The following is a 27,413-nucleotide window of genomic DNA, read 5'->3' as shown; positions in this document are numbered from 1 at the left end:
TCTAAAAATTATACTTTTGCACTGATATTTTCTGTTGATTATGAATGGTACAAGTAAAAAATGTAAAAACAAACATTCAGTTATGGTAAGCTTGTTTACTGGGTTCTTGAACCCTACTCCATTAGTTACTTTATCAAACCCGGCTTAGACATACCCTTTATGTAATGGACTTATAGATGATGAATGTATCTCATATATAAAAATAAGCAAATAAAAGAAATGTTATAGTAACATATTATATATTAATTAAACAAGGCTTATTAAAAAAATTAGTTGCTAAAAGGTGTGAAAATCGAAGTTATACTATACTACCATTTATTTTTTATAAAATGTATGTGTGATATATTCCTTATGTTTGTCTCTTTAAAGGAATACTATAGCGTTCGGAATACAAATATGTATTCCTAATGCTATAGAGCCCTAGTCGCCCCTTCCGCTGCGAATAAATGGTTAATTAACCATTTATTTGCTTACATTAATCCAGCGCCGGGTTCCCTCGGCACTGGTGAACTCTCCTCCTACATCGATGTCAGCACCAGAGGCGCGTGCGCATTTAAACCCGCCCATAGGAAAGAATTAAGTAATGCTTTCCTATGGGGAACTTTTTTGAGGCTGGAGGTCCGTGAGGACATCCAGCGTCAAATAAGTACGAATTACTTGGTGTAAATCGCGGAAGCGCCTCTAGTGGCTGTCAGGGAGACAGCCACTAGAGGCTGGATTAACCATGCATTGTAAAAATAGCAGTTTCTCTGAAACTGCTATGTTTTCAGCTGCAGGGTGAAAACCAGGGGGACCTGGCACCCAGACCACTTCATTGATCTGATAGTGGCCCTTTACGTTCAAACAACAGCCCTGTTTATCTGCGCAAACAAAATGCAAAGCAACACAATCAAAAAAAGGTCTGGGAGAAAATCCTACCACGGTTAATTACTACAATAAGGATTCAAAGTGATTCAAATTCAAATATATGTTAAGACAAATTATGTATTATACATAATACCAAGGCAAAACCCTGACAATGCACTTTCTGAAAATGAATCATGAGATATATGTTCAATTTCATATCCACTGTGCATCGCTGCAAGAGTTAATTTCATGACAGTTATCTTGAACAACAATTCCTAAAATTTAAGGTGACTATTAGGATACAAAATCAGCCTACATTCCCTGATCACAAACACCACCCAGCCTGTACAGTGCATTTCAGAAAACTATCAGACATTATAAAGTTTAAAGAAAAATCCTTGCCACATTCCAGCCTGGTATCTTTCCAAGAAATCCCAGGGATGTGTGCAAAGCAATCCACTGGGGATTTAAACAGCACTGTACAAAAGGATCTTTCAACCACTAACAATAAGCACATAAAAATGTTGTTACAGTTTCCAATAATATGAGTAACCCTAACTGCATTTGAATTCTTCATTAGTCTATAACTATGGAAAACACATTTGTATGAGGTATGCATATTACAAAGGCATTACAAACGTAATTTTTTTCGTATACAATGCTGTGGGCAAAAGTGCAAATGTCGATGGTGAAAGTTTAGGGACAACTCTCGTCTCAAAAATATACAGTTTAGGAGTTAGACATGTATTTTCTAAGTTTTTGCTGGACAGCGTGGTGGATGCAAAGCTTTATAAGTGAAATCATTGTATCTCAGGTTCTCAGACTTTATAAAAAAAAGGTAAGCCCCCCTATGTGTCGTTATCCTTCTTAGGACATATTCTTAAGTAACAAGAACCTCTTTGTCAGTTTGTATCAGCTAAATCCTAAAAATATTTTTTTTACAGTTATGTACCATGAATTTTAACTTTTTCACTTTCAAATAAAATTAACATCAAATGTCTAAATTAAATGTCTTCTTGCATGCAGTAGTAGATTGTATAACCTCGTTTATCAGTTTTTACTGTTAACGTAGATTTCCAACCTCTGATTACAAGTTCCCTGAGTTATGAAACTTTTCTCAAGTAGTGTCGAGTGGTTAAATGACCCAGACAGAATTTGTTCTCAGACATAACAACTCAAAACTTCAAATGACTTGAATTTCTAAATGGAATCCCAAATTTACCATTAAGGCATTTTTTGAACAGAACTAAATTAGCCTTCATGTGTTTTTTTTTCAGCTTGGGATAGGGACAGACAGATTGTCTTTAAAGCATTCACAACCAACTTGCAAAATTCGATTGCTGTGAAGTGATAAATCAGTGGTTTGCATTGGAAGCCAACTTCTCACAAACCGTTTCAAGTAAAAATGATTAACTCTACGCCATACCTGAAAAATGTAATAAATGTTACTGGCAAAGGTGAATCGCGTAAAAATAAAGAACGCACTTAGACAAATCTGCTTTTTCATGTTCATAACTTTGGGTGGGCTTATGAAATTCCTCTACAAGCTAGTAACTTTTTCTCACTTGGCAAATCTCTGTGACATTTCTTCACAGAACTGCTTATTAGCTTGAACCAGTTTAAAGTCACAGTTAAGTCTAGGGCACAGAAGAGTTAAAATACTGCAGGATTGTGAGGTAGTGACAGTAGGTGTGCTACAATCTCAATTCTGCAAACTACATCTCCAATTGACCATATAAAAAGAGTTTAACCTCATGAGTGCCAGTACAGGTTTGTAACGCTGACAGATCAACGGCAAATAAGAGTGGGATCAGCTCTTTAATGCTGTCAAACCCAATGCGGTTAACCCCTTCCCTGACACACAGTGTACAGTAATAAAAATACCAAGCAGCTGGGTAAAAGTTGGCAGAATGTAGCAAAAAAAGAACCCGTTCTCGAACACCCCACTTAATTTTTTCCCCCTCCCACAAAATATTTTGGCAAGGAGGAATGAAGGGAATATTAGATGTAACATACAGTACCATGAGCTGTTCTGGCCTCTCAGTCAGTATGTAGTACTTAATAGATCTCACTTCTGGCCTTCAACACACAGTGCACAAAATAAAAAATAAAAAAAGCATTGAAAATGAGGAGGGAGAGGGACACATATTAAAAAAAATCTCTGGCAGTTTCTAGGCAAAGTCAGCTTTCTCCGCTCTGGTGCATTCCTTTCCCTCTGTCTCCCAACCTCTTTTGCGTGTGTCCTGTCATATTTTCTTCAGCTCTTAATGGTCTGGGCTTGCGAGGAGAACAGCCAGAGTTTAAGGGAAGAGAAAAAGAAAAAAAAATTGCTTGTAAGTGACTGTCACAGCAGATCAGACTCACATTGGATGGTCATTTTTTCCAAGGGAAGCGTTCCTCTCATAGTTCCTGAGTGTCTCAGTCATCTCCCCCTCCCTCCTCACTGCCCTAAGCCCTCCCTTCCCTGTGTGTGCTGCTCACCCCTCCTCCACCATGTGCACATGCACACACTTACACACTCACTCACACAAACACACACGCACAGACACACACACACACACACACACGCACACTCACAGACAGTTCCTCCTAGCAGCCCCCACTCCCCTTTAAAGTCATGATCTGCTGGTGGAATAAAAGATTCATGTGACTTGGGATCTTGAAACAATTCTACAACTCTGTTTTAACCTGAAAGGAATGCAGTGTTCTACAGAATAGAACATCAACATCAGTGCTATGTCCCATGTCCTGTCCTAGTCTGGGAAAGAGTGAACAACAAATCAAACAGCAAGTATATGGGATAATCAAAATCACCTTAGAATTCTAGAAAAGAAGACAACAGAAAACGTCTTACAGAAAAAAAAGCCCTGATCTCTGATACAACCTCTGACCTGCCCTCACATTGTGACAGAGCTTGTGACTGCATGTGTCACTTGAATAGTTATTCACAGTTACAACAGTCCGCAGGGCAGAGGAGGGAAGTAAAAAAAGGAAAAAAAGTAATGTTTTACTCAGCTGAGGCTAATCACTCACACAGTGTATGTACTGGATGGATAGATAGATAGATAGACAGACAGACAGACAGACACAGATAGATAGATAGATAGATAGATATGGATTGAGAGAGAGAAGATAAATAGATCAACTTTAACAGGGAAATATTATTCCTTTCAATTTGCAGCATTAAATGGCACCTTCATTTGGCATAACCCCAACATTTTCTCTAGATGAAAAATGATAAATCTGCCTCAGTACAACACATATATTATTAACTTAAAGGGTCACGTCAGGTTCACAGCAGATTAATGTGCATTAATATATACCATGCATTAAAACATGCAGAAATGTTAAAGCATGCCGTCCACCTATGACACATTTCAGCTTGATAGGGCGTATCACTCCAAGGATATAAAAGAGTTGCTGCAGCGACACGTAAAAAGACGATCCCATGCATCATAACCTATGTGCAGAGCATAATTCATGGCAGGAAAAATAATTGCAGCATTCAGAAAGAGATATTCTTTCAACTCAATTTTGCAAATGATTTACAAAACATTTTGGGAATTTGACAGAAAACACAAGGGTTGTGCGCTAAATGGTGAACAGGACGACGGTGACTGCTGGTCTGTACAAATGTTAGGCAGCGCAGTTGAGTTGGAAAAAAAAATTCTAACACATTTTACAACTCACTGTTTAGTTGATAAAGCCCAGCGGATTCTGTCCTTAAAAATAAATATACAACAGAAGACATTCAACTCATTAATAACATCGGCTGCATATACAGACTAGATGGGTTTGTTTAGATCTATAGACAATAATGTACAAATCTATGTCAAGATCACATAAAACCCTTGGAGAAAAAAAAATATTCAAATCAGCTGTTTTTTTTCAGCTTGGCTATGCTATTCTAAATTTCCCTGTCTAGTGAATTAAAGGTCTCTGAATGGGTTTTAACCCTTTGCTGACCAGAGTTAACCAATTTGCTTTTTGTGACAGTTCCGACATTCTGACATTTTATTTGTCCCAGAGGAAGCTAAAAGTTCATATTTATATTGTTGCGTTTTTTGTTTCTTTTTTAATGAAAACGTAAAACAGATTTTAACTTTCCTTTATTGCGTAATGCCTGCTTCTTCCTCTCAATAAAAGGGTTAATAAAGTTGTCCAGGAGTAGCTTCTTGAAGAGAACTAGACATTCTTAAAGCCCCTGCCAGTTCCATGTGACCTTGGGATAGACACTTTGCCCCTTAGTGTAAACTCTTGCAAACAGGGATCCATTGTGCCTTAGTTGATCTGCTTTTCATGCTAAAGATTTGTACTGCTTCACAAACTGTCACTGCTACAGAGGAGTGGAGCACACTTACAATTAATCCTTTCTCAATCCAGAATGGGCCAATATGCTTAAATTTGCTGTAAAAAAAAAAAGTCATACTTATACAATTTATACAATTTCGATTCAAAAATCTATCTCAGATTATCCTCCATCACTCCATCCTCTAAATCACAGTACAGTGGCACCACGGTTTACGAATTTAATGCGTTCTCAGGGACGTTTCTTATTGCGAAAAATTTGTAAACCGAAACGCGGTTTCCCATAGGAATGCATTGAAAACCAATTGATCCGTTCTGGAGGTCAGAAAAAATTCAAAATGAGCTGGCATGGAAACCAACCCACAATGCAGAACATACAATAAAAGGTATGCAAACGACAAAGCTCAACTCCATACCTTTCCACAGCTTGAGAAATGCACCAAAAAGTCCTAAAACAACTGCAAACAATTTCCCGAATGGCTCCAAAACTCGATGCAAAAGCCGCTCCAACACCTCCACACTCGACGCCACGTGCTACCCACAGGCTTCCGCATGCAGGGGACGATGCTATAAACCTCCCAGGTGCAATGCATCCTGGGGAAACTTGTTTGTATTGTGAAAAAAGGTTGTAAACCGAGGCATTATTTTCTATGGATTTTCATTTGTAAACCGGAAATTATGTTAACCGAGGCGTTTGTAAACCGAGGTCCCACTGTAGCTAACTTTCAAATAACCGCAATGGATTATATACTACAAAATTGCTTGTGCTGGAAAAATATCTAATCTGGTTGCATTGGCATTTATTTTTTGACTCTTCATTTTGAATGTAGGTTGTTAAAACATCTGAACTCACTGGGTAATATCCACTAAACACTGAATTATAAAATAAATTGTATCATGTGACCAAATTTCAGTTGAAGAAATACTTGAAGAAATTCTTCAAACCAGCGATCTTTTTGCGTACATTTTACAATTAGTTTTTTAATCCATCACAATTTGGTATTCATAACTTAATCCTGATTGGATTTTGCCAATGTCAGTTCTCGCTATGGATTATAACTCCCACTGTAAGCAGCAAGCTTCAGTCCAAGAGGCACTAAAGATCTTGCTTCTGATAATTTGAAAATCCAAAAATTCAATAAACTCTTACTATGTACATAATAAAACAACACTAAATATATCAAATCTGATTAAAATAGAATCAAATATTACAGACATGCTGCCACAGCAATATGTTTTTTAAGCGAATGCTGGATCTCAACGGTGTAAACTACGTTTGTAGCATAGCAGAGTATTAGTGTGATGATAAAATAAAGTGATGTAGGCATAAAGTTTTGTTCACTTGTAAGGAAAGTAAGAAAAATGGGTGTACTTTAGTTTTCTAAATTCCACAGCCTGTGCAATAAACTCTTTTTTTTAAAAAAAATACAGCAAAATGTAGAACATCTGAGTAAAGAACACATCGACAGTGAGTCTATTAGTGATGGGAATGCAAGCTCATGTGTGTATGTACATCAGAAACTAAGAGGATACCGGCTCATGTCATGTGTATTTAGATCAATATCTTACAAATGTAATAGTAACCTCCGAGAATATATTGCTTGCATTTTGCTGAGTGTTACCTGCCACTACCAGGTAATCAACTGTCTATACACCATTTATAAACTATTATATTTTAAATAACACAGAGTAATTCAATAACGTGTGAATTGCCATAAATGCAAAGCAAATAACAAGTTTTAAACTTAATCCTCTAAAACTGCAAATAACTGACAAAAAATCGATTTAATTTTTTTTTAAATGGACTCTTTTACTTTTCTAAAATGTACACCATTGAAGAGAACACTGGAATCACCTAACTTTTGTTAACTGATTTTTTTTTTTTTCATGAGATTTTCTTTTCTTTTAAATTTATATCAAAGATTTAGCAAATGACATCACAGTCTGGTTCAGACAAGGCAAGGCCAGGGCACACATTGAAGAGGAGGAATAGAAACATTATTTAATTTCTCCTCTTCTCTTCATGTTTTCTCTATGCTGACTGGCAGGTGCAAAGGATATATGTATAACCGTTATTGACTTGGAGCTATGATGGAGACATCCAATGCAAGATACGAAAGTTTGCATTTCTTTATTTAAATGTATATCACAAATGCAAAATATTTGTTTAATATAGGAAAAGGAAATATAATATTAAAAAAATCAGTCTGTTACAGTTCCACTTTAGAAAGTGAATCATAAGTGAATTTGTGAACAACCTTGATAGTATTATCTTCGAGAGTTGTTTTCACAGTGCATACATTTTGAACATTAGTTGACAAAATCAGGTGCACACTGACTGCCCAAAGTGAGCTAAATACGAATGTATTAGAAAACGTCGGAGGGGTGGGGCCTGACTACTGAATGGAGCGGTCGCAGGTTGCGGGAGCTCCCGAGCAACAAGACAAACTTGACCATACCTACCTGAATCAAGGCAGCTTTAAGGTCCATGGGGGCCACCAACTGCCAGGGAAATTCGAGACAAACCTGCAGACACCAAGCATGTCGGGGTCCCGGACCGCGCGACCCACTAACCTCCTGAAGCCACGAGGCACGGGCGCCATGGGAGAGACAGCCGCTCTCCCGCCGGCACGACCCTGGATGGAACCTACACGGAGCCCCAGTTCCCCCCCCCTGGACCGGTGGGGGTTATCCCGGTCCACTTAAGCATGGCATGTGAGCTATCAGAGGCTGATGGCGGCACGCATGGAGGCAGCACCGGGCCTAGCAAAATGGCGCCTGCAGACCATGCTGCCGAGCCTAAACACACCCAGTCCCTGCACGAGCGCATGGACAATCTGTTCCGCCGTTTCTGGGAACAGCTGGAGCAGAGGAAAGCCCAACAAATTCCCACATTCTACAAGGTGGTGGAACCCATGGAGAACATGTGGCGGGAAGGGCAGATCCTGGGCAAGGCAGCCTCACACCAGCGGGCTGAGCGCCCTTCAAGGCTGGAGGTCACCAGAAGACTACCTCCGAGACACAAGCCACCCCGCAGGAGGGTTACCCGCCACTGGCGGCGGAAGACCACCAGAACCCTCCGCAGTGCCCACAAGGGGAAAGACCCGGCCTCGAGAAGGACCCGAGTCTGTTACCACAGGGTGTCGACCCCGTACGAGACCTGGAACTGGGGAGAAGCCCCCCACCGCACGCAATCCTCCCCCACACCGCAACACCCAAAACTGCTGCTCCCTGGGATGCCCAGCAGTCGCCCACGATCGGGCGCCCCTCTGATACCCAGAAGAGGAATGGGCTGATTAAGAGATTCCAGGGACCGGAACAAAAGGAGATGGTATATGGACTGCTCCTCTGTAACGAACAAGGACTCTTTACATAACGCACCCTGCCTTCGTAGGTAGTCATATATAGTCATATATAGTTATAGACACTAGCAGATAAAACTTACACACACATACACAGTTAGAGTGGGACTCACGGATCCAACCATGCAGTGAGGATTCACAGAGTGCTGACAAATATACATTAGCCTCACCCACACACACATGTATCCCTGCTCCACACTCTGCCTAACAAGCGTCTCACCCAATGATCCACACATCAGCAGGGGAGCACGGGTTAATGAGTGGAAATGTGTGCCCAGCCCCACCAGCCCAGTTTATGCACCGTAAATCAGACTTAGACCGCACACACACTAGACTTGGCAGGCAACACACGGCCTTATATGAGCACATTACCTGGGTTTCAATCGACAACCGAGTCCCACTCATATTAATCATATTAATCACACCACTATATAGACTCCGAGACAGGGACTTCAATTCAAGGCTAGGTATAGCTTGTTAACAGTCTCATTCATTGACGCCTGAGGCTCAAACCTATATAAAATCTTGTTGTATGCTTGTTTGGCTCTATGCCTGCGAATATATACTGTCCCTACAGTGTCCAAAATCATTGTGCGTTGCACGGACGGGCGTGTGTACTCTTCATCCTACTTTTCAATGCTGTTAGCACCCACATGCCAGCCCTAGCATGTAATAATCAGCCTACATGTTGTTCTCTAATAACTGTATTCGCCCATCTACTTTGATGAGGCGAATATTCTTAACCCATAACAAGAAGCGGGTACCACTAAACATACCTGTATAACCAACTAACAGTTTAAAGGACCACTCTAGTGCCAGGAAAGCATACTCGTTTTCCTGGCACTAGAGTGCCCTGAGGGTGCCCCCACCCTCAGGGACCCCCTCCCGCCCGGCTGTGGAAAGGGGAAAAGGGTTAAAACTTACCTTTTTTCAGCGCTGGGCGGGGAGCTCTCCTCCTCCTCTCCGCCTCCGTTCCTCCCCGTCGGCTGAATGCGCACGTGCGGCAACAGCTGCGCGCGCATTCAGCCGATCACATAGGAAAGCATTCATAATGCTTTCCTATGGACGCTTGCGTGCTCTCACTGTGATTTTCACAGTGAGAATCACGCAAGCGCCTCTAGTGGCTGTCAGTGAGACAGCCACTAGAGGATTAGGGGGAAGGCTTAACTAATTGATAAACATAGCAGTTTCTCTGAAACTGCTATGTTTATAAAACAATTAGTTAACCCTAGCTGGACCTGGCACCCAGACCACTTCATTAAACTGAAGTGGTCTGGGTGCCTAGAGTGGTCCTTTAATTTGATGGCCCTTGCTATTTGTAATTATCTAGAGAGAACAGACGTAGCTTATGTACAACCGTTTCAGATGGAACCTGCTTAATACGTATCTATGTCTCACTATAAAAACTATTGCGTTAATTGTGTAATTCAGATGTTGGATCGCTTACTTGATATAAAATGAGGCTGCTATTCATAGGAGTTGTCAAAATGTGTTAGCATGTACCCAATCTGTATATCTACTGTACACTCCCTCCTTTCCATTCTGTATCCCTAATAACGTTTGCCTCAATAAAAGAAAGATTGACAAAAAAAAAAATTGTCAATGTACAAAACCAAAATAAATGAGTATAGGAGCAGGGAAAAACCAACAACTACCACCCAAGATCAGGACTAACACCAACCTAAAAAAGTGATAAAAATGGCTAATTACATGAAAATTAATAAATAAATAAAATAGAAAATATTCTTGGTTATTAGCAGGTCTTATAAAGCTTGGTACTAACTTTATGTGTCTACTTTGCACAGACCAGGTCATGGGGGGGGGGAAGACGAAATGTTCATTATATTAAAACCGGGGGAGCTACTAGGACTTGAGCCCAAAGCAAAATGTCCTTAAACGCACCAGTTGCAATCAGTAAGTAGCCAACACACCCCTAGCACCTCCCAGTAACCAAGCCTTACTATCTGCTAGATATGGCTTATTACACATTCACAGATACATACGCAAATTTACGCCTTCATCCTGTGTATTAAAAACAGACTGAGGGGAGAAAAGGCATCAGACCTACGCTTCTTTCTGGAGCCTCAACCACACTGCCTGCAGCCTAGCTCCTTAGCCTCCAAATCTCTTTGGAGCTTGCTGCTCTCCATAACATTGAAAGGGACATGGGAGGATGATGGAGTGGCATATTGCCCAGACCTATGTCTAAAGAAAGAGATTTGGCAGCAATAGCTCCTTACTGACCTGTCTGACCTAAACATTCAAGTATTAATTTTTTTTATGCACCCCCCCCCCAAGCTTCTGCCCTGACTCCACAACATACTGATTAACCTTTTGCCTATTATGGGATAGGAGGGGAATGCATTAATTGCCTCCTAGTTAACTGAGAAACTAGTAGATTTTTTATACTGTGCCACAGTTATTTTAGGAGCACACACAGTAATTCATCACTCCTCCCCTATTGGTGCCAGGTAGCATTTGCACATCTGGCCAGGTCGGTAACTCTTACACATCTTTCCTTGAAATTCTAAAGCAAACAGACTGCGAGGAGCAAGGTGTTGTCAATATGAAAGGTAAAGTGAATACACCCGTTGTAACTTGCATTTAGTAAGTAGCCAAGTTGGCAATTTTCCTCAGCATTCAAGAGTTAGAATGTTAGAATTAGAGATATGTCACAGATATCCACTGTTTACTGATAATAAGGGGATTGCAACAGTAGGGACTTTTGGTATCACAGCAGTTAACTACTATTTAATAGGCCTCTATTGAGGCCTGGTAAATTACTAATTTAAATTGGTCATTTGTGTTCATAACAAACATTAATTATTACACTGTTGGGTGTATTTCAGTAGAAAAAGATATGTAATAGTCGCTCACTTATACACATGTTGCAATCCTGCACTTAGAGCTTAAAAAGAATTCAGTCGTCCAGTTTCACCGTGGGATATCTCCCTAAAGTTCGAGTTGGCAACTGTCTCTTACAACTCTGGGTGGAAAAGCATCTTGGGAAAAAAAATCACTAAATTGATTATTCACTGAAGGCAAGGCTGTTACAAATTAATTGAGAATCTCCATTCCTGTGAGCAGGGTATGTGAGCTATTTATAGCTTTGTATATATGAGATTTTGTTCATACTGAACAGCAATCTACAAAGTAATTGGTTAATTTACTTTTATTTGATAAACTAGCAACAGTTCCTGTCTGTAATATCAAGGTCTGGTGTTCCTTTACAAAATTCAAAATATATGTTAAAAACCCCAACAAAAATCAGAACCGGTGACGAAGTTAAAGGGACCCTCCACTGTCCAAATGAATAAAAATCACTGTTTAGTAGATATCCCCAAAATGAAATGCATGCATTGAATTAATTTTAATTTAAGTTATATGTAAAAACAACTTGACAAAAACTGCAGATTTCTTGTCTGCTGCCTTTGCAAACCATCCTCTTCTATCCCCGCCCAGACTTTCTGTGCCTGTTCAATTACAGACTTCGCAATGCAGCTCAATGAGAAGTCTTTGCAAAGCAGGTGCTCTGGGCCATTGCTGCCACTTGAGTGCAGTGCAAATAAGCTGAGCAAATAAGGAAGTAACATTAGCTGCTGTCTGTTTGGAAAGCCAGGGGGTGTAACCAGTATAATTTACAAAAGTGTAAATTTCTATTGAAATCTGCACTAATTCCAGAAAGAAAAAAAAATAGAACACACTCTTCACACATAAAGCATTTCAACAAGCTAAAGTGCTCTAGGGGGTCTGGAGTGCCCCTTGAACACAAAAAGGGAGGGTGTCTCCGTGGCTGGCAATATACAACTAAATTTATTTATAAATTAAAAATTCAATAAAACTCCCTATTTGTATATATTCAACTATTACAGAACATGCAAAGTTACAGTTATTGTTGGAGGAGGTTTTTTTCTTCTTAATACTATTTTGTTTATTGTAATTACATTTACTCCATGTGCCCACTATCTCTGCCAACCTGCATTGTTTTCCTTTTTGATCCAAAAATACCGCTGCATGTGATGTCATGACATCAAAGAGTGCAGATCAAGTGCCGATGTAAGCTTTCTACAGGTGACAGTGGAAAATGTAACTATATCCATCAGCCAGAAACCAAATAAATGGATATTTATGCGTTTAGTTTAGCAATGCAATAGGAAGTTAGACTCATGATTGGCTGAGTAACTTCCTGGTTTGGAGAGCTCACACAGAAAAGCCCAATTATACTTTTGCAGAAAATGCCGGAACTTAAAATGTGAATATTTTTTTAAAGATTATTTTTATTGTATTGGTTTTGCCAATATATTATCTATCTATTTATCTATCTATCTATATGTCTGTCTATCTATCTATCTATCTGTAAATCTATCTATCTATCTATCTATCCATTTCTATCCATCTATCTATCTATCTATCCATTTCTATCCATCTATCTATCTATCTATCTATCTATCTGTCTGTCTGTCTGTCTGTCTATCTATCTATCTATCTATCTATCTATCTGTTTGTCTGTCTGTCTGTCTGTCTGTCTATCTATCTATCTATCTATCTGTCTGTCTGTCTGTCTATCTATCTATCTATCTGTCTGTCTGTCTATCTATCTATCTATCTGTCTGTCTGTCTGTCTATCTATCTATCTATCTATCTGTCTGTCTATCTATCTAATTTTAGGGGTAAGTGGCAAATTTTATTTGATTTACTAATACCAATGTATGCAAATAAAATACATTTTAGAACAAAAACAATGTATCTTATTTATACAGCCTGATTTAATTGTAGTCTAAAGACACATTACTGTGAGTATTATTGCTGTTGACACTCAGGTAACCCAACAATATGGAGCTCCTAGAAAATTTGGACAGTAGGCTAGAAAAGAGTGACAGGTGTTTTTGGTCCCAAAATAGCGGCTGGCCTTCCTTGCTTTGGGAGGTTGAATCTGTCTGTCTGTCTATCTATCTATCTATCTCTCTATCAACAAAAAAAGAATGGTTTGCCTTTTACCTGAAGTGACCTTTTATTCCCTTCAATTACATCTTACCTGCTTGCATCATACTTTGACTTTCATTAGGGACAAATTACTGTATACTGTTCAATGAAGACGTTGTGATAAATTGATTTTAATTGTTTTGTTTGTTTTGCTGTCATATGTAGATTGTATTTAATGTATTGACTGTGAAATAACGGAAAGAGATTTAGTGTTCTGAGAAAGAGCTGGGCTAAGCAAGAACGGGCCTTGCGTGTGGGGCCAGGCAGCAGGAAGAAGGAGTAGGACCAGAATGAGAGTGAGCAAGAAACAAATATAGGCCTCTGTAGCACAGGTCTGAACAGGCAGCTGGCCTGACATGCTAATTCAGCGCTTTAACAAATCAATGCCACTTGGAAGAAAAAAAAATACAATGCCAGTCCTCACTGGGGTCGATGTCAAGGGACCAAGAAAATGCATCTTCAAGTATTTCACATTAAGAGCGAATAATGTGTTAATTTATAACTCGGCGCCCTATACACTCGGATTATCCATCTGTGTCAGACGTTTGACTTCTTAAATTTATCAAGAAACAACAGGAAAAAAAGGGGGAAATAAATGTGCGGGTGGGAAGACATTTGCTAAAAATAAATATTGAAGTGATTTTTAAAAAAGCCAGGTCTACTTGGAATTGACAGGTGAATATTTTTACAATTAATGTTTAAATATATTTCATATATTTGTCCCCCCCCCCCCCCCTCTTCCCGCCGCCGCCACACACACACCTTTATTTGAAGCAGTATTTACTGAGTGAGAGGAAGACTTGCTGAGGTGGTGTGGCTGATTGCATTGGGATCCATCCGTCAAAGGTGACACAGAAAAGGTTGAATCAGCAAGTGGTGCTGTCATTGGAATTTACATTGGGTTCCTTAGCAGAGTCCCTGAGAAACACACGATTTATAAGAGCTAACTCTAACTCTTAGATTGCCGGTGTACACCATAGGCCTGCCACTTTGCAATATTGTCAAGTTTTTAGCATTTTATTTTAGATGAGCAAAGGTTTTGGGCCTGCATTAAGATGTAGGTTCATATTGCACTTCTCGTTTACACCCATTACACATTTTAACCCATTGTGTGTTATGCATATAGTGGAGAACACTACAGAATTATTCTTCCACCTTGCTCTAAGGCCATGATTAGAGAATATCCCTGTTGGTGTAAGGTTGTCTATATGAAATCATGTGAGACACTAATTAAATAGCTGTGTTAAAGCAGAGACATCATGATATTCGGTCCTGATAATGGATTTATATATTATATCAATATTTCTCATTACAATCTGCAAAATAATGATGTGTAAATGCTTTTAGAAGTAAGGATCAATCTCATCATACTCCATTAAGACTTTGTTAAAGAAAGCAACTTTTTGATTTTTCCTGTTCCAGTCTATGGTAGTGTTGTTTTAAGTACAGCTTTTATTGATAAGGAACAATGTCTTAATACCACAAATAATAGAGTTGATAATGGATCTAGCCAAATAACACTTTAATAGCTCATCAGAAATATTCTTTGTAGAGACGGGGGACCAAAATTCCAAGTATTTAGAAGCTGACTGTTTAAATGAACACATGCTTTTTTACATTTTATTTTTTTCAAGTTAATAAAAAAGTGACAAATATAAGGCTCATGTTCCAAAATATCAGAGCAGAATCTGAAGGAGTCAGCAAGTCTCAGACTATACCATAGGATACTCAAATATTTAAAACATTAGAATTACCGGGCTTCGTAATCTACTATACCAAACAGTCAAAAAACTAGTACTGGCCCTTCCCACCGGCAGAGTCCAGCTCACACTGTACATGCATTCAGTGGCACACAAACGTGGATTTAAATGCCTTACGCTGACATATCCCAGGGAATCATGCCTCCCAATCGTCCCGCTTCTGGGAAAACCAGGGACCTCTCCCCAAAAAGTGTTAACTTGCGTTACTCTAAGTGCACTAGGACACGGCAGAGAGCACTGAAACAGTGGGCTTGCATTTTTGGCATATAATTTTTAGCATAAATTAGATTTTTTGATTCACTATCACCCAATAGTTAATGAATGAATCATACACCAATATAGTATCAAAATAACTTCAGCATTTTACAGTTCTAAAATATACAGATACACACACACACAAAAGAACCATTTCATGTTCTCTGTAGCTATGTAGATTGGTAAACCTACATGGTTAAAGGCAACATTAAACAATTATTTCAAGATAGCAGTCACTTTAATTACCGGTAATGCCAAATAAATGCATGTTTTATATCTTACTGTGTTTATCTAAGCAGGCTGTAAAATTGTTCATTATTTAACCTGTCATAGGGTATAGCTTTGGCAGTACAGCCCCCGAGCTATGAAATGCTAGTTGCTGTAATAACAAGAAAACGCATGTTTCCAAAAGAATCCGATTGGAATATTCATAGAGTTAATGAATATGTTTATAGCATTAGGACAGTGCCTAACCTCCTCCCGCCCTCGCTACCTCCTTTTCTCATCTGTAAGCTTTGGTGTCTGCCCTAATCATTATGTTGCAGTTAATCCTTTCCCCAGCCTCACCTAATGGGTTAAAAGGCGAGAGTACATTTGTGCCTTGCCGGTGACATATAATAGTCGGGTCCTTCATGCAATCAACTTTTACTTGACATGTATTTGCTCATCACAGGACCCACATTACCGCTGGGAAAATGAAGAAAAACCCAAATTAACACTTGACATTCAATATGGTCAAGTTCTTAATTGGCTGGGCTTCCTGAGAAAGCAATTTTCTATTCCCCAAACTGTTCGCGTGTCATGTGTAGAGCTGTCCTCTTGGCCATCACTGCTGTCCCTAGCTCACTCTAATGAGAGCAGATAAATTAGTCCTACGTGACACGATTTTAGCAGGGGTGCTCCCTCTGTCCCCTCCTCCCCCAGCCTGATCTTTTTTTTTTTTTTTGCTGCTTGTGGCAGCTGTGTGACACGGGGATAAGGACAAAAAAACCTAGAAAAGCTAAACCACCGATTTAAATGAAAAAATAGGTTTTATATACAGTGAAAATAGTGCATCTGTCATTTATGAGCCTGCACAATGTAAATCAATATGCATATAGACAGACAGAGAGATGATCAAAAGATAGAGGTAAACATATAGAATGGAGATAGATAGACAGTCAGACAAAGCTGGACACAGAGACAGACAAATATCAAGAGCAACAGAAACTGAGAAAGAAATACACGGAAATGTACAGACAAACAGGGGAACACAGAGATAGACACAGAATTGACATGTAGTTAGAGAGAAGATAAAGAAACAGATAATATAGAGAGGGGAAAAAAACAGATGGATAAACAACTAGTAGGAAGGATCGGTGAAGATATATTCTGATAAACTGATAAGATATTATGTCGTTTGATATATACAGCAGAGTATAATATAAAACATCCTTTCCAAATAACATCTTTTCTAAAAAAAATCGTAAAAATAATCAGCACAATTTTAGGAATATAAGAATGCAGTGACAATTATATGAGGTTGTATTTTATAAGCTCTGTATTACATAATATGCAGCTTAAGTATCTAATTTCTTGGCGGATCCGATTTAAGGCCATTTGACATTAATTTCCTGAGACGTGGTAATAAAATGATATTGGTAATTGTTACACTTTCAGCCGTTCTGTTTGTGAGGGTACTTAATGTTTGCTCTGTGTATGTGCTGCTGAAGGAACCATCTGTCTGATTATGCATGGCTGGGGTGTATGTGCTAGGTTCAGTGTTTCAGGGCCTCCCAATGTTACCAGATTCTCTGCTGGTTATAAACCTGTCACGAGCCTGGGACTATCAGTCTACATAAATGGATAAAGAGATAGACCTAAAGTTAGAGAAAGCAATAAGAACATATATGAAGCTATTCAATAAAATGTGAAGAGCTAGGAATTGACCTGGGATTTTCAAATGTTACACCACAACTGTCAACTTAGACAAATTCACCATTCCAAGTATGTTTCCAATTCAGCGAATCTGTCTAAAATTTGAGATTCCTTTTTATTTGTGACCACTCACAGTTTAGTGAATCTTTATGGAGGACGATATGTAAACATGGGAAAATGAATTATGTTTTTATAGTTTTTTTGTTTTTTGTTTTTTAAATCTGGCATGTAAAAGTCATAGCCAGGAATGGACGGACAGTGTCTTATTTTCTGAATGGCATTGGGCACTTGAGGTTCCTGTATGGAATTTAGAGCCTGGCACAAGAACACAGAATGGTTACCTAATAGAGATAGAAATCTCAGGTACCATAACAACTCTGTCCTGCTATTTTGTGAACACAGGTCTAAGAGAATTTATTCCTTTGTAACTTCTGTCTTTGATGACAGAAAAATACATTTTTTTCAAAGTTTTGGATAGTAGTTAGAATCAGAAACCACACTTCTCTTCTTCTCCATTATAAAAGCTGCCTCAACTTGCATAGTCAATACAAATCATTGGCCTTGATTAAATATTTTTTATAAGCTTTTCAAATGCGTTTGGATAAATGTTTTAAATGATTTAACATTTTGAAAAATATTTTAATATTTTCACGTTTCTATATATTTTTATATGTGACATATATTTTGAAAAAAACAACCTAGAAAGTTAATCTAAAAAAAATTAAATCATTTGGAAAGCTTACCCCTTAAATATTAAATAAAGGCCATTGTTAGGGTGACTAGTTACACACTGACATGAGTGGGAAATAGACAGAACACTTGCAAGAATTCATCTTAATTCATTTTATAAACAAAATTGAAAAATGTAAATGGCGCTTCTTATGTCACGAACAAATTGTACAGACAAGAATAAGAAAAATAGATTTCTCAAAAGTGTTAGTGATACATAGCTAAATATATGCTATCCAAATTTGATAATACTTTGTTTCAAAATATTATCTGCAATAGAGGATCTGTGGGGAAAAAAATACAATGATAGTGTTACACTATAAATTAGAGAGATCACATGGAGTTTTAGATTGTCCCACTCACATGTAATACATGGCCGAGTGTAGTCTTCCAAGGTAGAATACAAGTATCTACACTTTTTTTGTATTCTACATTGGAACACTACACTAGCCCGAGAAGGAGGCATTAGAGCCTGGTCACAACTCTATTACATGTGAGTGAGTCAATCTAACACTCCTTGAAGAATACATGTTATGACTACTCAATGCCCATGATCTGATCCAATTGTCTAGGACAAATACCATGTATCCTTGATAGTAGAGTTTAATTTGCCCTTCATAGAGTCCAACTATCCTTGATCCAGTGTGACAGTTTTTGGATAGTTATACGCCCACAATCTCGATTTTTTTTTATGGAGTCCATCTCCTTAGCATACATTCATACCTCTGAATATTAGGAGATATGCATCACTGATCTTTTCAACCTCTTAAAAGAATAGGTAAGACGTTATTTTGTTATGCTTAAATACACTGGTTTCTTCTAAGAAAAAGAAATAACATGCTGTGAGAAACTGGGTATATTCGGGAATTTCTCGCAAATGTTAAATGGGTTTAGCTCACTTTTGCCATTCCAGATGGAATCTTTAGATAAGCATTTTCATCAGTTATCCAATTAAGGTAATGCCAAGCCAAATCTAAATCTATGCCTTGATATCCTTAAAAAACACTCCACATACATAAAGAACGTTAGCTTGCTAAATGATGCATGTGTGAAGAGTGTGTCCACTTTTCTCGCTTTTTTTTCCATTTCACAAAAAGTGCAGATTTTATTAGAAATTGGCACTGGCACTGTTATAAATGATCAAATCACACAACTGGTCTGTTACTGCCTGGTATTTTTTGCTCAGTGCAACTAAACTAGGAGGCTGCAGCTTTTGCAAGCTGTTTTAGATATACTCCGATTGAAAAAATGCATAACATATACAAATGTATGAAAACATGCAGATGAATATATGTGCTAAGTAGTGATTATTTATTTATTTGAGATCCTTCTAACAAAGGACACTTAAAGTCAACAGATGACCAAAATGCTATATTTTGCTTTACAGGTTATACATTTTTTTTCATAGAATTATTCTGTTCTTTTACTAAATCAGATGAATTTACTATAAAAAGAAGTCAGGTGACCAAAAACAGACAATGATAGAAGTTTTTGTTTTCTTTAAACTCATTACTATAAGCTTCCAATTTAATTTTCATACAAAGAGGATGTAAAAGACCCTCATTTTATATAACCCCGTCTCTATTTTGGAGAATAGAGGTTAATAACGATCATAAGCAAATGTTAAGGACTGCCAAAAAATACGTGAAGCACTGAATTTGAAATGATACAATTTACCTTCAAAAGGAAATAATTAGGTCAGTGGTGAGGATGTAGAGGAAGTCTCATTATGAAACAATTTTCATTAAAAATATATTTTATTCTTGTGTCATCTGCCTTTTACAGAGGTAAGCATTTCAGCTGTCTGCCCATACCTTAGACCACAGATAATTGGCAACAGAATGTAATATTAATATAACTACCCAGAACACCAGTTAGAGAGAGAGAGAGAGAGAGTGTGTGTGTGTGTGTGTGTGTGTGTGTACATATGTACGTGTGTATTGTATGTGGATGCATGTCATATTGGTTAAACATTTGTTTTAAAGTCTGAGATGCCTTTAATTCCATTAAATTAGGAAGTCATAGACACATGCTTTTAGCCTTTATCTCCAGTGTACTCCATGTTTGTGCAGCTACCAGATGTTCCATAGGCAACACCTGGATCTTTCCCACCGCAGCCCACACACAAATTGTAAATAAGTTGCAGGAAATAATCCCTACAGACAAAATAATCACTATTCGTAAAAACACGTTACTTTGTTAATGTACTTGATTTTTTTAAATGGCTTCTCACTTTTTTTGCCCTCTTGTCAAAGCGCAGTTGTCTATTGTCAGACATTAATTTTAAAGTTAAAAGCCGTATATTAACACAGATTAATACATTTCGTATTATTACAGCTAAGCATACAAATTTGGCAAATTAACCAGAATACAGATGCTTGCCTTTCTGCCTATATACATGCCCAAATAAAAGGCTGTGGGGGACACAAGCACAAGAAAGAAGCACGAATACAAAAATATAAAGATTGTAGGTAACAATTGGTGAGCAAAGCCAGTCTATCATTGAGAGACATCAACTTGCATCAAGCACCGTCTCTGATGCAAATACGTATGTGGATATCGGAAGCAAAAATATTCTTATGTAATTACTCTTGGAAGCCAAGAAACGTGTGTATATTATTATCTGTATTGTTTTAATAAAAATATTAACATTTTTGCCAAGGGAGTAAAATTGTATTTAATTTCTTACTCAAAATAACTAAAGTTAGCCCCTTAAGGACCCCTTAACCCCTTAAGGACACATGACATGTCATGATTTCCTTTTATTCCAGAAGTTTGGTCCTTAAGGGGTTAAAGGACATTTGACATTTCTCAGTAGGATTTTTGACAAATAGTCTTTTCTATAATATATATATATATATATTTTAATAATATGCATTAGTTATAGTTTTTTTTGCGTGAACATTTGCAAAAACAAATAAAACACAGATTATAGAGGTGCTACAGAAAGGGAAACATGTTTTTTCTTTTCATAGTACGACATATCACTTGTAATACATTTCAATATTTTGTTGAATTATAAGTAACCAAGATAACTTAATAGAGTATAAAAATATGAATCAAGTGATTGTGGTAAAGGACTTTTTTTGGATTTATCCAAAGTCAGGTGTTGGGTCAAAGCACTACAGATGGTTAATTTGCTGTAATACAGAGTTACCGATATGTCAACATTATTAGATTGGATATCTTTATACTTTATAAATTAGCTTTTTTATTTCCATTTTAAACTAATATTAACACTTAGACATATCCTAAAACTGCGATGGCTATATATATCCTTGAGTCCTGCTAGGTTTGAGTCAGCAGAAGATGTTGGGCTAGCTTTATGAATGCACGCATTATATGCTGTTTCTTCATATCCACGCTTGCAAATGACAGTCATGTGCCACCAGCTGCAGGAGGCATTTCACCCACTTCTTGATCTAACCTAGCCTAGCAGGACATGAGAAACGTGAATTAACCCCTTTCCCGCTAGTGGAGAACATAAAGCCAGAAAGGAATATGAATTGCTTGCCTATCTCTTACATCACACACTGGGCCTAAAGTGAGTAAATGGATTAAGTCTGTTTAGTGCTTCTCACTTGCCCCACTGAGACGCATTGGACTGCAGCTTCCCATCTAGAGAGAAGCAAGGCTGCGGCAGTGTAAACCTATTCTGTGCAGAAGCCCTTTTGCAAGCAGTAATAATAAACCAGCCTCTTGTATTTGGCAGGCTTAAAATGCACATATTTAATAAGCATTATTTTAACGTAGATCACACCCTTTTGGCTATTCTTAAATAATATACTTACATTCAAATTATGTTGTTAGCTTATCTAAATTTACAAGCTTCCAACACATGAGGCAGGCTCTTTGCTTGACGCCTGATTTTAACAAATTGGGACCTGATTAGAAACTGTGTATTTACCTTTCATGTCAATGACCACAAATACCACACTCCACAGGCATTAAATATATCCTCAACAAGAAAATTTATATTTATTATGAATTAAAAGAAAACTGTAGGCTCTATAACTATTTCATCTCATTCAATTGCCTATAATGCCGGAGTCCTCTGTTATTGATCCTCCATTCATTGTGAAATAACTTTCAAGCAGTTTAAAATTCAGTAAGGGTCTCTGGCTATCTACGGCCCGGTTCACACTGGTGGCATGACTAAGGCAGAGATTACACACTTCCTTCTAGCTATACCAATTCATACCAGCAATGGGCAATGTGATTGGCTAAATGTGTGTCAGCTGACTGCTTTCAGCCTATCACTGCCACCCATTGCTGCTCTGGCTATGGCTTCCTCATTAGCCCAAGCAGTACAGAGGGGATGGGCTGCTGAGGACTCTCATTTAGCATTTAATCATGAAAAATGGTTCATCTCTGAATGGAAGGAATGCACCAGTGCCTCCAGATATCATAACCACTTCAATGAGACAAAACATTAACAGTGCCTAAGTGTTTTATGTTTAATGTTCAAAGACGCATATTGCTAAAAAAAAGTTTACAAAGGCTTTTTTAAAAAAATATATCTAGGAGTACTACATTATTAGAAAGTAAGCTTACACAGAATCTTTTATAAAATAATTTGGGGAAATATTTAATTCAAATATTAAACACACATACAAATTATAGGATACCTCATTCCTTATATGCATGGTGACATAGAATGGCTGGATACTCCCAAATATGTCAAAAGAGTTCAACTGCATTAACAAATCGTGATATTAAAATAATCTCTTACAGGGTGATTAGCCGGGTCTACCAAACACTCAACAGCTGGCGCTGTAACAATAAAGTTAAAACCAGATCCACATCCCATATGCAGGATCACATCACAGGAGTAGTAACACCACAATAAGCACTTCGCAAAAGATATGCTATTGATAAAAAAAGAGCAATCTATGAAGAGGTGGAGTTGTCATAGAAATATGTTCCACTGATCATCTCAGCAGTAATAAATGTTTCAATGGTCATGTTTCAAAGCTTCATGTTGTGCTGTATGTGGCAAAATACAGGTCACCACCTTGGACACGGTTGACATATTTTGCTCAGGGAGGTTGCCCAGGCAAATGTAAAAATACGGATGCCAGGTGTAGCGAGATGGAAAGTACTCAATCTCACTTTGAAGAGAAAAAGTATCTCTCTGTGAAAGGTTTCCTTAGGGCTAATGTTCCTTGTTAAATTCTATATAAACAACAGTGATTCAGATCATTCAGCTCTCTGTTTATACAAGAGGTTACAAGGAAACTTAAAAGTTCATAGATTTTTTGTCACTAGTATTTTCATGGATATGAAGGATTAAAAAAAATCTAACAAAGCAAAAAAATAACTATCTACTAATCCATAATTCATTAACAATATTTTTGAAAAACTACCAACGCCTATATCAATATTTCGATGTTATGTGACTTGTTAATTGTATTTAACTACTGACTGGCTGGTCAAGATTACTTAGATTCACTATATATCCATGAAAATCAATAAAATACAACATGCATGTATCAAAGATCGCAAACGCCATGCTGAATGAAAGTACTAACTCACAAAACACTGAGGTTTGTTTCCTGAGTCTAGGGCAGCCCTGCTAAATTAGCAATCCATGTGCCAGGCGGAATTCTCACACTCGGAGGGTGCACAGCTTCTGTTTATTTTATAGAAAATCAGACAAGATTGCTCAGATTAAAAATACAACAGAGTGTGATGTCTAATGGGCAGGGCTGTAAGAAACATTCTTTTAGTTAAGTGGGATATTTTACAAGCATCTCTGTTTTTTTAAAGAAATGTAAAACCATTTCACAGGTCAAGAAACGGATTAGTAGACCAACATTGTATTCTGAATTCACAATGAACTCCAATGCATAATCTATTAAGAATTCATTTGATGGTATCTTTTATTAAGTGGCAAATTTCCCCTCATTTAAAAATGATTTTCTGATGGATCACATTGAACAGACAAGCATCCCCATAAACGCCTCGGCATCTGGGCCAGCCTTTAACACATTGCTAAACGCGCAATTTGTGAAACGTCAAAGGTGCAAAAAGCAGCACAGATGTACCCCAGGCATGGCATTCATTATGGAGTCTGTGCCCACTTAAGCATTTAAATATCTGCAGCACGTTTAGGTGTTTGTTGTCCTATTAAATAAAAAAACAAAGACATAAAATAGCAAGAATTCTAGTATTTTTCCGTACGAACATAGTCAACCGAATGTATTCTTTACTTATAACATGGCAGCAACAATCAAAGAAACAAAAAGAATTAATAATTTATATAATTAAAAAAAAAAAAATGTATAAACGATTTATGAAAAGTTGTATAAACTAAATGTTACATCTAAAACACACATTTCATGGCTGTTATTGCATGCATAAATACACACAAGGCAATCAAAACACAAGCCTTAAATTTAAACACAAACAACAACAAAAGCCACTAGTGCCTGGCATTGTTTGAAGGTGTCAGATGTGCAAACACCAGGGACTATCACCAGAAAAGAGAGAACTAAACGTAGCCAGGAAACATTCATTCATTCAAGCAGTTAGCTTTGGTGCAGGCTGCATCTTTGTGGCTGCATGAAGCATTTCCTAATTCTAGAGTAATGATCATTTCCTTCATATGGCTCAAAAACTGTATCCCATCTAAAATCAATTTAAAAAGCAGCATGCTGAAAAAAATTTGATATATGTTTTGGGTTGTTGATGACTTGAAATCATTTTAACTCTTTATTGTAAATGGGTGAAACACAAATTATGTAGATGACACACTCTTGTTAGACTATTTCGTTTTCATTTATACAACAAAATATATAGAATAAAGATATGCTTACCTGAACATCACTTCTGTGATCTCCATGGTGGCATCAGGAAATGGATAAGATGGTGCAGCTAAACCATGCCCAAAATGCAGAATTTTCAGATGGCATAGACAATGTTATGCAGGGCCATCTTCGTCTACTCTTCCTGTATGTCAAATCTATTGTTTGACATACACGACTCTCATTTTATTGTGCAACTCTGTGGAATATGTTGGCTATATAAATAAAATTGTAATTGAATGTGTTGTTGTAAACAAATGGCATAAAAACCTTATTTTGATGCATAATCCTCATAGTATTTTGTGGCAGTATTTTTTATTTTTTGGGTTTCCATTTTAGAGAATCTTTCAGACATCTGCTGAAAAAAGAAGTTATATAAATGAAATGTAACAAAAAGTATGTGAATTTCAAATCCATGACTATAGGGGACATGTAGGGGACAGAAGTATATGAGGAGAATGCCAGTGACTCAATTTCCATCACTGGCAACATTCCTCACTGTAAAGGAGAGGTGTCAACCTGGAACACATGAAAAGTATCCAGTTTTTGATGAGTAAAATGCACTAATAAAAATACAATAAGTTTATATATTTTATATATTGTATTATTATTTATTATATACATTATATACCACTATAGCTAACCATAGAAACATTTATCTAATATTTGCACCATGGGGGATGCTCTGCTTCTTCATTGTTAAAGTGGAAGTAGCACTTTTCTGAAAAAAAATTCACTATTGAAATAAAACATTGAAAATCGACTTTAATTTGCGTAACGTTTTTTTTTTTGCGATACTCCGCTTTATTTTAAAATAGACAGATATAGATAAATCTGTATATAGCTAGATTGATTTAGCAAATTACACCACAATCGTATTAACCCCTTAATGACCAAACTTCTGGAATAAAAGGGAATCATGACATGTCACACATGTCATGTGTCCTTAAGGGGTTAAGTCCAGGCACATCCAGGGCACACCATGCAAATGAGGAGTACAAAAAGTTTCTCCTCTTCCACTTTATCCAATAGCACACAAGGGCAACATTTATGATAGCGAATCAAGATGGAGGCAACCCGTTTCAGGATAAAAGTGTGTATTTCTACATTTAATTTTATTCGTCATACTATACATAAACAAATTTGCTAAGTAATAATAGTATAAAAAATTCCTGGAAGTGACACTTTCCCCTTAAGTAAAAATAACAGAAGAGAAAGGCACAGCCAGAGTTCCTAGGAAGCAGTTTACCAAAAGGCTCATGATTGCTTGGACTGCAGTTGACGCCAGGCTTGTATCGGGTCAGACAATCTGTTCTCCTGCAATCAGACCCACAGTGTCACAGTGACCTGGCAAAGCATGAAAAGCTTTGTTCAGCACTTGGGGCCTAGCAGAGCCTCTCCCTGTGTTATCCCAACAGGAGTACACCCCACATACTGATCAGATTTTTGTGCTGGCTTATCAATCAGGGAGGATTCCTTTAGCTTAAAAGCAGGAAGACAAGAAGAATACGACAATAGAGAAACGTGTATTATGCACAATGGGTTTCTGCCTTCCTTTTGTTGTATGATCTCAAATATAATTATTACAGTTCAATATATGATTTATGTAAGAGAAACAAAACCAACTGTTTTGCTTTTTTTTCTTGTGATTGTGAATCTGCATTCTATCCTTAGATAAGGCTGTTAAATGTACAGAGTCTGTATTTGCACTGTATATTGAATATGGTGGGAAACAAGGGTATTTAGACACTTTTAGATCCAGTAGGCTAGGTACTGTATAAGAGGAAATCTTTGGATCTATTAATATGGGCTGGGTACCAGCTTATATTGTGTGTTGTGACTGGAGAAGATTTTAACACAGAGAGAGCTATTCACTTATGTGAGAATCGGCATGAAATAAAACTACATTCAAAAAGAGTTTAAACATTTAGGTCAAAATAGCCGATTCAAACAATTCTCCAAGTCAATTCTGTTTTCATTTTGGCCCTTAAAATTTGAAATTCACTATGATGTCACTTTGAATTCTCAGCAATGCTCGCTTTAGTGATTAACCCTGTGTGTTGAAAGCATCACATTGAAACCACTATTGACAGGGGATTTTTGCTATATTATAATTTGAACGACCGGGCTCTTCGGGCACATAACCTTATCTGGCTATTTTCAAACCATCTCAATGAATTATTAACTTGATAAAAAAAAGGACTTGCATTTTTAAGGTACAAGGCACTTTATCCTGGGAATGGACTCACAATGTGTGTTATCGCAACGTACAGGTTACCTTTGTCATCACTACTTTCCACCACAAGAGAATCTCATTTGATTGAAATTGAATTAATAGGTCCCATATACCTTTTACATATGGAAATTAGATTAGGATGGTTGAGTGGGGAGACTGATAATAATTTCAGGATAGTCCTAAACCTGTTCATCAACAATGTTATTTTAAC

The 27,413-nt window shown here is 37.5% G+C and overlaps 1 protein-coding gene across 4 annotated transcripts in view; it reads right to left on the bottom strand.

Moving 5' to 3' along the window:
- Positions 1 to 27,413, bottom strand: part of BNC2 (basonuclin zinc finger protein 2) — a 569,366-nt gene that overhangs the window by 184,366 nt on the left and 357,587 nt on the right. The window contains exon 1 of one of the 4 annotated variants that reach the window (XM_063455246.1): positions 2,868 to 3,200. The exons of the other annotated variants lie outside the window; for them this stretch is intronic. Within the exon in view, the coding sequence (XP_063311316.1) occupies positions 2,868 to 2,870 (3 nt within the window). The 5' untranslated portion in view covers positions 2,871 to 3,200. Of the gene's footprint in view, positions 1 to 2,867; positions 3,201 to 27,413 lie in introns of those variants that run through there. 4 annotated transcript variants of the gene reach the window in all.

Source organism: Pelobates fuscus, chromosome 5 (genome assembly GCF_036172605.1).
Source record: "Pelobates fuscus isolate aPelFus1 chromosome 5, aPelFus1.pri, whole genome shotgun sequence".
Classification (NCBI taxonomy): Eukaryota; Metazoa; Chordata; class Amphibia; order Anura; family Pelobatidae; genus Pelobates; species Pelobates fuscus.
This window is presented reverse-complemented; position numbering and strand designations above follow the sequence as displayed.